This window comes from Euprymna scolopes, chromosome 19, assembly GCF_053919585.1.
Source record: "Euprymna scolopes isolate OS-2025 chromosome 19, ASM5391958v1, whole genome shotgun sequence".
Taxonomy (NCBI): domain Eukaryota; kingdom Metazoa; phylum Mollusca; class Cephalopoda; order Sepiida; family Sepiolidae; genus Euprymna; species Euprymna scolopes.
Window position 1 is genome coordinate 36,843,113 of NC_136500.1, and position 15,596 is coordinate 36,858,708.

The 15,596-nt window shown below is 39.9% G+C and overlaps 1 protein-coding gene across 2 annotated transcripts in view; it reads left to right on the forward strand.

Moving 5' to 3' along the window:
- Nucleotides 1-15,596, forward strand: part of LOC145303530 (coiled-coil domain-containing protein 87-like) — a 175,654-nt gene that overhangs the window by 125,555 nt on the left and 34,503 nt on the right. For both annotated transcript variants that reach the window (XM_080144985.1, XM_080144986.1), the window contains exons 20-22: nt 3,939-3,984; nt 5,482-5,595; nt 9,862-10,013. In XM_080144985.1, coding sequence (XP_080001111.1) covers nt 3,939-3,984; nt 5,482-5,595; nt 9,862-10,013 — 312 coding nt within the window. The remainder of the gene's footprint in view (nt 1-3,938; nt 3,985-5,481; nt 5,596-9,861; nt 10,014-15,596) is intronic.

Consider the following 15,596-nt stretch of genomic DNA (forward strand, 5'->3'; position numbering starts at 1 on the left):
TGTGTCTTCCAAAAATGATTATCTATTATCTTTTGCCTGTTGCTTGAATAACTTTTGTTTGTATTGTTTTTGTTTCTGCTGTTCTAGTTGTTGTTGTTGGCATTGCTGTTATAAAGTGCCTCGTAGCATGTTGGTCAATTTCAAAATCTGTTCCATTTTCTAACATAGTCGCAAGAGAAAAAACTTTCTCCAATTTATGTAAACAATAAACTTTTCTAAGTATAAACAAGGGACAGACTCTTACTTTTTGAAAGCAATAAAAGAAATTTTTTTATACGTTCCTTGTTAGCCGTTTACTGCCAAATTATACTTTCGTCGCCTTTCAAAAAAGTAATATTTCTTACTCTTATGGCTTGTCAGCCCAACAGGTCTTCAAAGCACAGGTCTATGCATGGTTCAACAAGCAAATGAGGGGTTTGTTTATGTTCATGCATGCTAACTTCTGTCACATGTGAGTTTCATGATTAAAAAATTTATTTATTGCATACAAAAAAATTATGGTAGTTAATAAGTTAAAAAAAAAATGCAGAGAAAAAAATTATTCCTTTTCTGTAAGTAACGATAAGTCTTTCTAACTTTCTTTGTTAGTTTTTGTTTTTCTTAACTTGTGAGATTGTTTTGAATTATTCATTGCCAGTATTTTTTTTACTTGTGATTCATTCCGAATCTCTCGTTATCACTGATATATCCCTTTCGCGGGATATATTCGTTTGAAATCACTGAGTGGGCTTTGTTACAGTTTTGAGTAATAATCTGGTGAGTCGCTTTACTGAATGAGTGTTTGTGCCTGAAGTTGGTCGCGTAGCATAACTTTCGATGTTTGACTCCAGGTGGCTCTACCAGCTGGTATTTATGGCTTAACCATAATCATAATCTTGTAAGGAGGAAGGTCCCGGCAGTACTCATATTCATTACATCAAAAAGGTTTCACTATCCTTCCACATACAGCACCTGGTATTCTCAATTGGTCACCCATCTGGTATTAGCAAGGCTCAATGTCACTTAACTTTAGTGATCTAATGAACACTAATGTATCAATGTGATTATGCCGTATATGAACAAGAATTATATTATGACTTAATTTGCATGATAAAAAATGAATATTTTAATTCCTTTCAAATTTCATTTAGACAGGATTTATTAATTATTTTTACTACTTTCATGCCACAATGGATAAAGATATTAAGTGACAGTTTTCTATTTTCGGCCATGGCTGACAGAATGTGAACAATCTACTCCCATGGATTGAATAAATAGTTCAGTCTGTAATTCAGTATAGGTTACCGAGTTTGATATAAAAAATTTTAATGTTTATTTTTTTAATCCTTTGAGATGAGCCTTTGAGATGTGTATTCATTTTTTTTTTTTTTTTTGCAAAACTTATCTTCATTTTCATAGTTGTTGTTTCATCATATTTTGGCCAACTCATCCTCTGGCCTTCTTCAGGTGGTTAACAGTGACAGGATAGGAATGCTGAATCTCGTAACTGTATCCGCGGTGATTACTGCCTTCCATAGTTGTTGTTCTCTCACCACATTTTTGGCCAACTAATCCTCTGGCCTGCTTTGGGTAGAATTGAAACCACTATCTTAAGACAATGCTCACTTGGAACAATTGAGACTTAACACCTCTATCCACTGCGTCAATTGGCTGAAACATGGTGAAACAACGATTATGAAGATGAGGATAACAGTCAGCAAAAAGAATGAATACAAAGATTTTAAAGTCCGAAAAGATGTGCGTAAAGGAAGTTGGAGGGTGCATCAGATGACATATTGTCAAAAGGACAATCAAGTTAAGAATAATTGTTAAAATATATGAATTTACATATACAGTCATGATCATATTTATTGGCACAGTCCAATAAAAACCTCATTTTGTCTTAAAAATCCTTCAGAAAAGGGTTAAATCAATTAATAATAATAATAATAATAATTTTTTTTTTTTTTTTTTAAATTTAACCACTTCAAGCTATGAATGATTTTGTGCAAAACTAATATAAATATGTCGGTAAGTTGAACATTTTGCATTTCAACTTGCCAACATATTTCTGTATTCATTTTTCATCCATCCAAATAAAGGTTTTACTCATAAACAATCCTTGCTGTATGATTACTATTTCCTGTTAACTTCAGTGTTATGTGACCAGTAATTTAGGAGGTTAGCGGTTAAATATTTACACACAGACACACACATGTACATGTTTTATTTATATAGATTATTATTATTATTATTATTTATTTACTTTTATTTGTTTATTTATTTTTTGTACTCATTAGTTCTTAGACAAATCATCATCAGAAATTACTCACACGATGTTGTTCTTTGGAGTCTAGATAATAACAAGTCTCCCCAGATTTCCAGTACTCTCCCTCTCTTTCAATAACTTTTGCAAATGAATTTGTGTTATCGCAATAGTAGCTTCCATTGACTTCTCACTGGCAATGACCACTAACCTTCACTGGAATTTAGGTGGCAATAAACCTTCCTCAGATCCCAACGCTCTTCACACCCATCCAGTGGTGGTTTGGTCAGTGCTTTCTCTCCTCGGTCTTTCCATCCTCCTTGACCATTCTCAACTATTTGTGGTGCCAGTGTATGCCAGCATGATTGTTATTTTTTGGAGTTGCGGGGAAAGGAGATCTTAAATGGAACACATACATTAAATCCATTGCTAAGGCCGCTGGAAAAATGGTGGGATCCATCTATCGATCCAGTCGATATCTCACTGCTGATGCAATTCTCTATCTATATAAGAGCCAGGTACGTCCAAGGATGGAATACTGTTGCCACATCTGGGCAGGAGCTGCTAGAAAGGACTTATCCTGCCTTGATAGAGTTCAAAATAGACTTCGTAGCCTCGTAAGGGATGTCCTTTTCTCTTTCCTGCAGCCTCTATCTCACAAAAGAGATGTTGCAAGTTTGTCTCTGCTTTATCGTTATTTTCATGGCATGTGCTCGACTGAGCTCCAAACTTTCACAAGAAACATCTGTCTATCAGAAAACACTATCAATAATTCCCCCCACTCTTTATCTGTGCCTAAACCTAAATGTAGATTTCATGAACAAAGCTTCTTTCTTAGAACTGCATGCCTATGGAATTGTCTTCCGTTTTCCTGCTTTCCAGCTGACTACAATATGGTTGTCTTCAAGTCTGATGAGCTGTTCCATATAAGTTTATAAATTTACTGAATTTCCATTACTAACGAGTACTATATTGTCCAATTTCTACTGTACACTCTTTAACCTTTATCCTCGAGTGGCCTCTTGGCCTTGATAAGTGGTGCTGCCTATGTGAAAAAAAGGTGGGGGTTAGTTAACTTACAGTTTTACAGTTTCAGTTTTCTGGGTCCATGTGGTGTTTGTCTTTTTGTTTTATTTCTGTTGCAATTTCTATATGGTCAGTTAACATTTATTGCTCATGTGGATTAGTTTCCACATTTGAGGGTTTTCCTTAAGATTTTAGCTGTTTACATCATTATTTTCTGTTGTATAATCTCAGTCTTCCTCTTGATTCCTATTTTTCCTGGTCTTTTTTCCAAGTTCTTTGGGACTGTTTCTAGTGTTCCTACAATTTTTGGTATTATATTGATTTTCTTCATGTTCTACAATCATTGCAGTTCTCTGACAAGTTTTACATATTTGTTTAGTTTTTGTGTCTGTGTGATCTTTACCCTGTGGTCTGCTGGGATGGTAAAATCTACAATTATTATTAAAACAGAATGACAAGTGGGAGACAGTTTTGTTTTCTTTTCTGTATCAATTTTTTCTTCTTTTCTTATCGATAGAGAAAGAGAGGTTGTTTTGTCTTCATTTTTTTATCAATTATTTTCGTTTCAATGATTTCAAGTAGTGATTAAACTGTGAATAATTTAAAATATTGTATAATTTACATGCATTACTATTGTTTGTTTTTTATTATTATTTTATTTTTTTAGGCCCCAAACAACATTTACTTTGAATCATGAAGATATCCATCCACGGGTACGTTTTCTTTTTTTTTTTTTACTGTTTATTTAACTATGTGCATACTCCAGAGAACTTTGCCACATGCTTGGAAACAAAATCTTGACACTTGGGCCAATATTTCAACTGCTAATAGCATCATACTCGTATCAACTTTTATCTGACCAGCACATCTCTTTGATGGTTGTTCTCTTGATCCTTTTTTGATGAAATCTACAGGACCGATAAAATTGTCGCCCTAGAAAAAACGACATGATTCCATTTCCATTTGATGAAAAACGGTTTTCTTTTTTTTGTTGCAGACTATCAATAATTTCCTCCACTCTTTATCTGTGCCTAAACCTAAACATAGATTCCATGAACAAAGCTTCTTTCTTAGAACTGCATGCCTATGGAATTGTCTTCCGTTTTCCTGCTTTCCAACTGACTACAATATGGTTGGCCAGTTGTGTACAAATCCCAAGAGCGATAGAAACCATTTATCATGTCTGAAAGTGACACAATGTTCAACGAGCAAGATCAGAGATGTGCCGCTGTACAACTCATGCTCTCTACTGATCTAAGTTATGACAACAGGACCATTGCCAGCACCCTGAAAATGCATTGCTGGATTCCCATGAATAACAGGGATGTGCCCGAGGTGAAGAAAACAAAATTTCTGGCCACGGTTATGGTCTTTGGTGTGGTTTCAAGTGAGGGCCACATTATGCCACCTCACATCTTCGAAGTCGGTTTGAAAGTCAATACCAAAGTGTACCTGGATATGCTGAAGAGTGTGGTGATCCCCTGGTGCAATCAGGTGGCCGCTGGCAGATCCTAGGTGTGGTAGAAGGACTCGGCATCAGTGCATAAATCAAAGCTTGGCTTCAGAAGGAGTGCTACGATTTTGTATTCTTCTCTCACTGATCTCCTGACCCCCACCCTCTTCCTCGAACCCGCTGGACTACTTTATTTGGTCATACGTTGAAAACATCACCAACATGACATCTCCCATAACACCAAAGTCAGCCTAATCGCCGCCATCCACCAAGTATTCGCCGAGCTCCAGCTATCGCTTGTGAAAAAGGTATGATCTCAGTTCCAGACCCTATTGAAGCGGTGATTGAGGCTGAAGGCAGCTACATTGAATAGACGTCAGCTCTACTACATAATCAAATTATCTGAATGGATTTTTTCAATAAAAATTTTAAAATAAAACTGTAGTTTTGTTTTCTTTAGGGCAACAAATTTATGATTCCACCCTGTATTGTTGGTATTCATTTCCCTTGTATCTTTCTAGTTAAAATTCTTTCGAGAAAGACATAAGGTACTTATGGGAGAGACCATGTGAAGGTTGCCAACATCCTTAAGTGAAGGTGTTTTTGTGGAAAGCACTGGATTTGAACTTGACACACTTAGGTTGTCAGGCCATGTCATTAACCACTTAGCCATCATCACCTCGAGATGATGATGATGATGATGGGGGGAGGGTATATAACTTTGCTGCATATTACATTTATTTTTTTTGATTTTCAGATTCCAAATGTAGACCAGTCTTCCTCCAGACAAACTAAAGAAATGAAATATTGGCGTCATTGGTGGAATAACATTGTCAGAGTTGATGATTATTTAAAATGCGTTAGCTTGCAAGTAAGTTGACCTCTCAACCCTTTTCTATTATATGACTAGCAGGGATATCTGACGTTGCCCAGGATTGAATGACAATCAATGAATGTTCCGCACTTTTATTGTCATTGAAATCAGTAAAATTGACCATTTTTCAATCAAATCTATGAATTGCCTGCTCTAGTGAAGCACCTATCACAGTGCACCAGGAGGAAGCTTTACATGCCTCCCCACAGCGACTTAGTCAACAATACATTGTGGGCTACACTGCATTTTAGAGAACCTATTGTTGATTTTATATAATGGCTTGAATTTAAGTTTAAAATTCAAAAGTCAAGTATCATGGTTCAGTTGTGCTCTAAATAGAAACAATGATATCGAACGTGCCTCTGTCTTCTCAAAGAACATACTTTTAATTTTATACACAGGGCCTTTCTTCTTGTGCAGTGATAAAACTTGTCAAATGCATTTGTGATGTTAAGCTGTATAAGGGTGTTAACTTTGGCCAATATTGGACTGTTTCTTCTTTAATTGGATTTTTTCAATTATAGATTTTAAATACTTATCAGAGGCATTCCAATACAAAACCTATCTAAGAACACTGCAAGACACAAAGTACATTTGTGTGAAATTGAAAAATAATCAGCCCAGATAAAGTGCCTTTTATATATAAGTAGATAGAGATGTTGTATGTTCCGCTATATTGACAAGGGAACATTTTCAGTAGAGCAATAAATCTGTAAGGAAAGTTGTATATTAATTGACAATTTATATAAAAATGTTTCAAGAAGTAAAGTCTTTTTATGAATAACTAGCAGAGTGACCCGACGTTGCCCAGGATTGAATGATGATCAACAAATATTTCACACAACCATATTTTTATTGTCATTAACATCGATTAAAACGCCCATTTTTCAATCAAATCAATTGATTGCCTGCTTTGATTGGGGACCGATCGCGATGCATCTGGAGGAAGTTTCACATGCCTCTTGCAGTGACTAAGTTTACAGTATATTGTAATCTACACTGCACTATAGAGAACCTACTGTTGATTTTATAAAACTATTTTTATATATAACTAGCGAGGGGGTACTCGGCGTTGCCCGGGTGTTTGGAGGTGTGTATGGTTTTGGGTAAATCAAAACTCCAGGGGGGGAAGGGTAAAATAAAAAAAAGTTTTGGTAGGTATGTATGAGGATCGAACCCGAACTCTTGAGGCAAAGTGGGAGATTAAAGTGTGAAAAACAAAAACGTGCAACGTTAACCATTGCGCCACCGCGACATACTGACAGAAACACGTTTGAATTTATTTAATTACTTGGATTTGGCAGCTGCCCGTTTTAATGAGTGACGAAAATTTCTGGGGGTGTCGCCAAAACTCGTCTTTTTGGGAAACGATTGGGGTAAAAAAAAGAGAAAATAATGTCATGCAACAACACAAAGAGAAATAAAAGGTAATTAATTGAGACCCTGTAAACTGTTAGAATTATAAATGTTTATTTAAAGAAAAAGGTGGCTGGTTGCTTTGAATTCCCAAAAGCTTGTAAAATAAAATTTACTAAGTAACAAATAGAGAGAAAAAAAAAAAGGGAGAAAAAATCAAAGACAAAAAGGCATTCAATATAAAAAGGAAAAAAGGCAACTGGGCAAAAATTCACTTTAAAATGGTCTCTCAAAAGGGAGACTTTTCAAAATATATAAAATGTTCTTAATATCAAAGGCTTACTTGAAGTCTGAATGAAAAAGAGAATAAACATTTCAAAACAGGGAGTCCTTTAAGACATGTTTTTTTCACAAATAAAACCAACCTTCAAAGGTTCTTTTAAAATGTCTCTCTCGCCCGAAATAGGGTTCCAAACAAATGGTCCACTCTCCTTTTCATGAAGGGTTGTCAGTGTCTCTCTCTCTTCTTATTCCTCCTTTCTTTGGAGTAAGCAGTTTTACTCAAAAATTCCGACACTGTTCTTATAGTTGGGCTTTCTACCCAACGTTTAAATAAGATGAAATTTATCGATGGCACGTCGAATGTTCTTCTTTGAAAGGGAGGTGCCTACAAACACTTCAATACATTCCTTTTAAAAAAAAGCACTCCACTGTCAGAAAAGGATAAAAAATATACAAAATACGTTGCCGAAAAACGGTCAGCAACGGAGTCTAAAGGATGCTTCTTCCAAGATGGCCAACCTTCAAACTGATTTTTTTTTAAAAGGGCACATAAAACGGGGCATTGTGGCGTTGCGAGAAGTTCCACAAGGATCCTGATTGGCCAATAGCCAAGGGCAAAAAAGGAGGAAGAACGGACAGGTCGTTTCAAATTGGGAGAGAGATAGAGAAAGAGAGAGAGAGGTAAAAAGGGAGATGGGGCGAGAGAGAAGCGCACACACTCACAGGTCAGTTAAAGGCCGACTACTAGATACGGGAAGGGAAGGGAGTCACAAAGCCAGCGAGTCAGTCGCTCAAGGCAGCCCATCTCCCACCCCACTTGCACTGTGTGATGGCGACAAGAATCTTTAAAGTAAAATTTCGGAAATGAGTTAATGAGGTCAAGTTTGACTGCGGGATAGTATTCATTTACTGCGGGACGCTTTTTTTTTTTTTCCCAAGATGTTATAGGAAAAAGACTAACCCACATGCGGCGAGCGACAGATGTTGAATATTTATCTTCCCGAAATCGAGCAAATTAAATAGACAGGCGAGCTTCGTTGTTAACTGTGAGATATTACGATTTATATGTGATATAAAAAGTTTTAAAAAGTTGTGAAGCGACCGACCGCTTCTCTGAAAAAAGCCTTTTGTAGACATACAGAAAAAGCGAACACACATACAAACATTTTCGCTTTTATATTTATAGATGGATTGCATTAAAGTTTAAAATGCAAAAGTCAAGTATCATGCTTCAGTTGTGTTTTAAACAGAAACATTCATTTTGAATGCACCTTTGTCATATCAAAGAACCTACTGTTGATTTTATATGCCTGGCCTTACTTGTTGTGTGGTGATAATGACTTGAATCTAAGTTTAAAATGAAAAAGTCAAGTATCATGGTGCAATTGTGCTCTAAACAGAAACATTCATTTTGAATGTACCCCTGTCATATGAAAGAACCTCCTATCAATTATATATGGTGGAGGCTTTCGGCTTGTGTCGTAATAAAACTTCTCAAATGCACTTGTGATGTATTTTAAAAGATTTTATTATTTGCTCTGGAAGTGTATACATAGAGCCAGTTCAAATGAAGGTCGATTTTTGTCATACGAACCATGGCTGTAAAGGTGATTATTTTCATTTGCCTTTTAAAATATTTCCTCTTGTGAGAAAGTAGATTAATTCTAAAAACAATGAAGGAAACATTAATGATTGTTAAGATAGTCGACAGATTGATTTTTTTCAAAAACAATATTGCATACTTAATTGTCATGCCAAAAATAGTAATATATCCAAAAATTATGAAAATTCATTGAGTAGAACAACTATTTTTTTTTTTTTTTTAGTAAAAAAAAAAAGTCTATCATTATAGGTTACAAATGTTGGTGTAATCTAAATTTTGCATTCTGACTTATGTCCCCTACGTGTGAACTCTTCACCATCCAGTTTATCACATTTAAGAAAAATGCAATTTCTACAAGTGTAAGCCATGTTTAGTTTCAAAACAGTTTTCGATGGTTAGTTGTTCTACACAAATCCTGGAGATGACTGGTTCATAGTAGACAGAGCAACCCTATAAACCATCCCCTCCTCCTCCTTCCCCTCCCTCTCCTCTTTCCCCTTCACTCCACATAAAAACCGACCTTATGTCATATTTTGTTTGCATGGAGAAGCAAATAAATACCTACCTACCCCATCCTCGGCCTCTTGACTGAGATCAAAGTGTAGTATCTGTTCCCAGATGCTGCACTTTGAGACCATTGCCCTTGTAACAATTGGTTGTTGGTTAATGTAGGGGCAACCCTATATAAACCATCCCCTCCCGCTTCACCTCACATAGAAACCGACCTTGTGTCATATTTTGCTTACATGGAAAACAAATAAATACCTAACACCATTATGAAATATTGCAATGCAATTTTCCCCAATTTTCCGTCAAAATTACTTTTACTTAGAAATAACTTTCTTCTCGTGAATTTTCGTTATTTTTTGATATATTAATATTTTCAACATGATAATTAAGTATGTAATATTGTTTTTGCTTAAAACGATATATTTGACAACTCGATCTGTCGATTCTATCTTAACAAGCACGGAAACATTTTACAATTATTAATCAAATCACTAAATTGGTTTCATTTGTAGGAGACAGACTTTCTATCCACGATATTTCATCTTTATGAGGACGAAAGAAAAAAAGAAAAAAAGAAGAAAGAAGGCAAAGAAAAACTAGAAAAGAAGAGAAAGAAACAACAAAGAAATATTCTGCCATGGGAAAAAGATTCTGGACAAGAAATGTAGGTGGAATTTATTAAATTATTTGTGCAATACAAAATTAAACTTTAAAAAACAAAACAAAACAAAAAAGGAAAATTTCAAGGGAGATAACTGTTTATTTACTTTTTCTCAATTTGTATCCTTTTACTCCTATTTATTGGTCTCCTCACGAATTATTACATCTAATCTTTTCTGGCTACGATCAATGAATGAGAAATCGTTTTAGGCACTTCTATTTTAGAGGAGGAGTATCTAAGGGAGATAACTCCTATTTACTAAACAAGAAGCATTGCTGAAACAGTTTATGAAAATAGTATTTTAAAAATTATATCATATATTCATGCCTTCTGGTTTTTGGTCTCATGCCAAGAAATTGTTGGGGACCAAGACTGAGATGTTCCACTTTCATCTCATGGTAGAAAAGAGAAAAGGGAGAAATATTCCCTCGCATAATTCTTGCGATAAAGGATCAATATGTGATAAAAAATATTTTTATTAATTAACAAAAGTTAATTTATTTTTTGTAGTTTTGACATTCTTTTATTGTTACAGTTTATTTCTTTTTGTGTTTTTGTACAAGTTTCATTATTTTATTACTCAAGATTGTATCAATTTTAGTTTGTTAATTAACTTGTTTCCCTTTTCGATTGATTAACTGATTATAATTGTTCAGGTATAGTATTTATGTATTAATATTTTTCATTTATATTCATTTTTGTTATTATTATTCAAACATTCGTGTATTCGTTTTTGTTGAAGTGTTAATGTGTTTTATTTTCGTAAACTGTTTCAGCAATGTTTCTTTTTTTTTTTTTTTTTTTTGTTTTTTAGTAAATGAGAGTTATCTCCCTTAAATAATCCTCTTCTAAAACAGAAGTGCTTCATTCTTAACTGAGGCAATTTAAATTTTTATCTCAATCCGGATTGCCCGTTGTCGCGGCTAGGCCGCTAACAACAACAACAACAACAACACAACAAACGACCAGCCTTTAACAGCCTCCGCCGAAATCAGCAGTAGCAGTAATGTCGGCGGCCGTCATGTGACTCCAGCGCCCCGTTGTAGGAAAGAAATTTAAAAAAGACATCTTTTCTACAACATAACAAAAACAACTAACTTTAATTTCCTGGAGAAACTTCGTGAAATACACACAACGAACTCCTCCAGCATCGACTGTTTGTTAAGAACATATCCGAGAATTAATATTAACTGTTGTTTAGAAATAGAAACAGCTGCCTGCCCGTCCCCGGTGACTGGCAGCCTCCTGAACATTTCGGCGATATTTCCACCGTTCGCCAGCTTGGTTCCCATGCAAAGCTCCGCACTTGCTCACGGTTCCCCTACCGTTCGACGCTCGCGCAACTACTGTGACTCCAGTCCTTACACTGTAGCAGTCCAGTCCACCACCACTACCGTGGCTCCGGTCTCCACACCGTAGAAGTCCACCACCACTACCGTGGCTCCGGTCTCCACACCGTAGAAGTCCACCACCACTACCGTGGCTCCGGTCTCCACACCGTAGAAGTCCACCACCACTACCGTGGCTCCGGTCTCCACACCGTAGAAGTCCACCACCACTACCGTGGCTACGGTCTCCACGCCGTAGAAGTCCACCTCATCACCACGACTCTGTCCGTACCTGATGAACACTGAACCCTCAGTGTTGCCAATTCGCCGTCCGTACCTCTCATACACTGACACCTTACTCAGTGACCGTCCGATCTGAGCGCCTGTCCGTACCTGATGAACACTGAACCCTCAGTGTTGCCAATTCGCCGTCCATTCCTCTCTTAAACCCGAGGCTAACGCACCAGTACTATCCCAGTCGGACCCAGGTCGACCAATCACCCGCACCAGTTATCACGCCGACTTCTCCGACGTCATCTCAGCGTTCCAGCCTACGGCGAACCAACAAGCATCCCCCTGTCAGAGTACACCAGCAACGGATCCCGGACCAACGTCGCCCAGTGAGAAAATTCGCATTTTTGCCACCCTTTCGTTTGCTTAAATAAAAGGCGAATCGTCGTTTTTAACTAAACCTCCCGAGTTTTGTCATTCTTCTTTGCCTAGCATGCTGTTCACCTTTTGCCTGTGTTTATTTTGTTAGTTGTTGGGTCGATTGTCTCCGGACGACCGGACCCCGCAACAAGTGGTGACCCCGACGTGATACTTAACATAGGCAAAAACAGCTGGCAGAGAAGAGGGCTAAAAATACAGACGGACTCGACGCGGGCAAACTGACACAGAAGATGGCGGAAGGCACCGAAGAACACGAAATTAACGCATCAACTCCCTTCATTCAACTACCGCCATATAACCCCGTGAACACCAGGAGTTGGTTTATTCAACTGGAGGCGATTTTTGCATCCAGGAGAGTCACACGCCAGGACACCAAATATGCCGCAGTGGTACAGGCCCTACCTGCAGCCGTTGTGGAAGAAGTGGAGGACATCCTGATGAATACACCCGAACACCTTCCGTACACCCACCTCAAAGACGCCATCCTTAAGCGCACAGGCCGCTCGGACGAAGATCTTATCAGAGACCTGTTCTCTCACGTGTCTCTCGGCGACAGAACCCCATCCCAGCTCTTGCGCCTTATGAAGAGTCGCCTCGGAAACAACACCATGGCCGAGCCTATTCTCCGAGGCCTATGGATGGATCGGTTGCCCTCGAACATCACTCAGGTTTTGGCCCTGGTTCCTATAGAAACTCCCCTGGAAGTGCTGGCCGATTCAGCAGACAAGGTCTATTCTCGGGGCCATGAAAGAGTCCACCAAGTGGACGACACCCACGAAAGAGTCCACCAAGTGGAAAGGACTCACCAAAGAGACCACCAAGGCGATAACAGCCCTCAAAGCCTTGCATGACGCTTCGAAGAGGAGATGGCCCAGATGAGAGCCGAACTCCAAGAGCTGAAACTCACCTTACTCCAGAGGCAACGAAACCCAGACACCCACACTCGCGGTCGAAGCCCAGCCCCACGCACGCGTTATAGAAGCCGTACCCGCAGTTCGAGCCAGAGACGGAGCTATAACCCCAACGAATGCTGGTACCATCAACATTTCGGTGACCAAGCTCGCAAGTGTCAACCTCCCTGTACACGCCAAAGGACACAGGGAAACAAATAAACCAGCAGGCAGTGGCGACAACCCCTGCTGGTACACACATGCATAGTCGTCTTTTTTATGTGTGGGACCAGAACAATGGCCTAAGATTTTTAGTCGACACCGGTGCAGCCATCAGCGTCATACCACCCACCAACAAGTCAAACCTAAGACCCGCCCCATTTCAACTTCGGGCAGCAAACGGTTCCATTATAGAAACCTACGGGAACCGAGAACTAACTCTGAATATTAAGCTTAGGCGTGACTTCAAGTGGTCATTCACGGTGGCAAATGTCAAAACCCCCTTGCTCGGTGCTGATTTCCTGGCACACTACAACTTGACCGTCCACATGAAGACAAGGACCCTATCCGACAACACCACATCGCTCAAGGTTATAGGGACCCCATCAAGTTGCAACACAACCGGGATTAGCGTAACAACTCAACACGACCCACGCTACGCGGAAATCCTGCGCCGGTACCAGGACATCACTCAACCTATCAAGCCTACCGACACAGGAGAACATCAAACCCAGCACCACATAAAGACCACTGGACAACCCGCATTCGCACGGCCACGACGACTCCCCCCACACAAGCTGGCATATGCCAAAAAGGTTTTTGAAGAGATGTTGGCGGACAACACCATCCGTCCCTCAGACAGTCCATACGCATCGCCACTACATTTGGTACCCAAGCCTGATGGGGAGTTCAGAGTCTGCGTGGACTACCGAAAACTAAACGCATCCACAGTGCCCGACCGGTATCCAGTTCCACACATCCACGATTTCGCATCAGGCCTACAGGGGGCTCGTATCTTTTCGAAGATCGACCTGACCAAGGCATACTACCAGGTACCAGTTGCTCCAGAAGACATACAGAAGACAGCCGTTACAACCCCTTTCGGGCTGTTTGAATTCTTAAAAATGCCCTTTGGACTACGTAATGCAGCCCAGACTTTTCAAAGACTCATGGACGAGGTTCTGCGTGGCCTGCCATACGTCTACGCCTACATAGACGACATCTTGGTGGCCAGCAGAGATGTGGAGACCCATGCAAAACACCTGGAAGAAGTGTTTCGCCGTCTGAAACACTATGGACTCCGAATCAACTCAGACAAGTGCGAATTCGGAGCACAGCATATAAACTTCCTAGGACACCACACCGATGCTCATGGGATCACTCCACTTCCGGCGAAAATAGAAGCGATACGGGATTTTCCCATGCCAACATCCATAAAACAATTACGACGTTTCTTGGGCATGGTAAACTTTTACCGACGTTTCATCCCCAAATGCTCAGATCTCCTCACACCCCTGACAAACGTCCTCCAGAGAAAAAACAAATCCATCACTCTGGAAGGGGAACAAGTAAAAGCCTTTCACGCAGCAAAAGCCGCTTTAGCAAACTTCACAAAGTTGGCACACCTGAACGAGGACACCCGGACGCACATCTATCTCACTACAGACGCCTCAGATACTGGAGTAGGAGCTGTCGTGGAACAGGAGAATGAAGACCAACGCAAACCTATAGCCTTCTTCTCCGCTAAACTTTCACCAGCTCAGTCGAGATATAGCACTTTCTCCAAAGAGCTGCTAGCAATCTACCTCGCTATCAAGCACTTTCGCCACCTACTCGAGGGCCGCAGTTTTACTGTTTTAACAGACCATAAACCTCTGACAACCTCTCTGTCCAACAACTCGGACAAATATTCTGCCCGTGAGATCAGGCACCTGGACTACATCTCCCAGTTTACCTCCGACATTCAATATGTCAAAGGCGAAAACAACACTGTTGCTGATGCCTTGTCCAGGTCCAACATCAACGCCTTGGAAGACAGCCCGCTCAGCCAGGACCGGATAGCAGAGGCACAGGACTCCGATACAACCCTCCCAGATGTGTTGGCAAACACATCCCTGCAGTTAAAGGAATTCCCGGCTCCCTTCAGTAGCAGAACCATTTACTGTGACACCAAACTGAGCCATCCCAGACCTTACATACCTCCAGCACTCCGAAGGCAGATCTTCAACCATCTCCACGGGATGTCACACCCCAGCAAACGGGCCACAGGAAAACTTATCACCGACCGTTTTGTTTGGCCAAATATGAACTCGGACATCCGGAACTGGGTGTCAACGTGTCTTGAGTGCCAAAAATGCAAGGTACACAGACACACAAGATCCCCACCAGGCACATTCAGCAATCCCGATGCCCGTTTCACTCACATTCATATCGACATAGTCGGGCCCCTTCCAATGTGCCAGAATTACCAGCACCTCCTCACTGTTGTGGACCGTTTCTCCAGGTGGCCAGTGGCAGTTCCCATCAGAGACACCTCGGCTAACACGGTAGCAAAGGCCGTCCTGCAGGAGTGGATTGCAGTATTTGGTGTGCCCGGCATCATCACCACAGACCGCGGTGCACAGTTTCAGTCCCTACTCTTCCAGGAGTTTACCCAACTACTTGGCGTCAAGCACATCAAGACCACAGCCTATCAC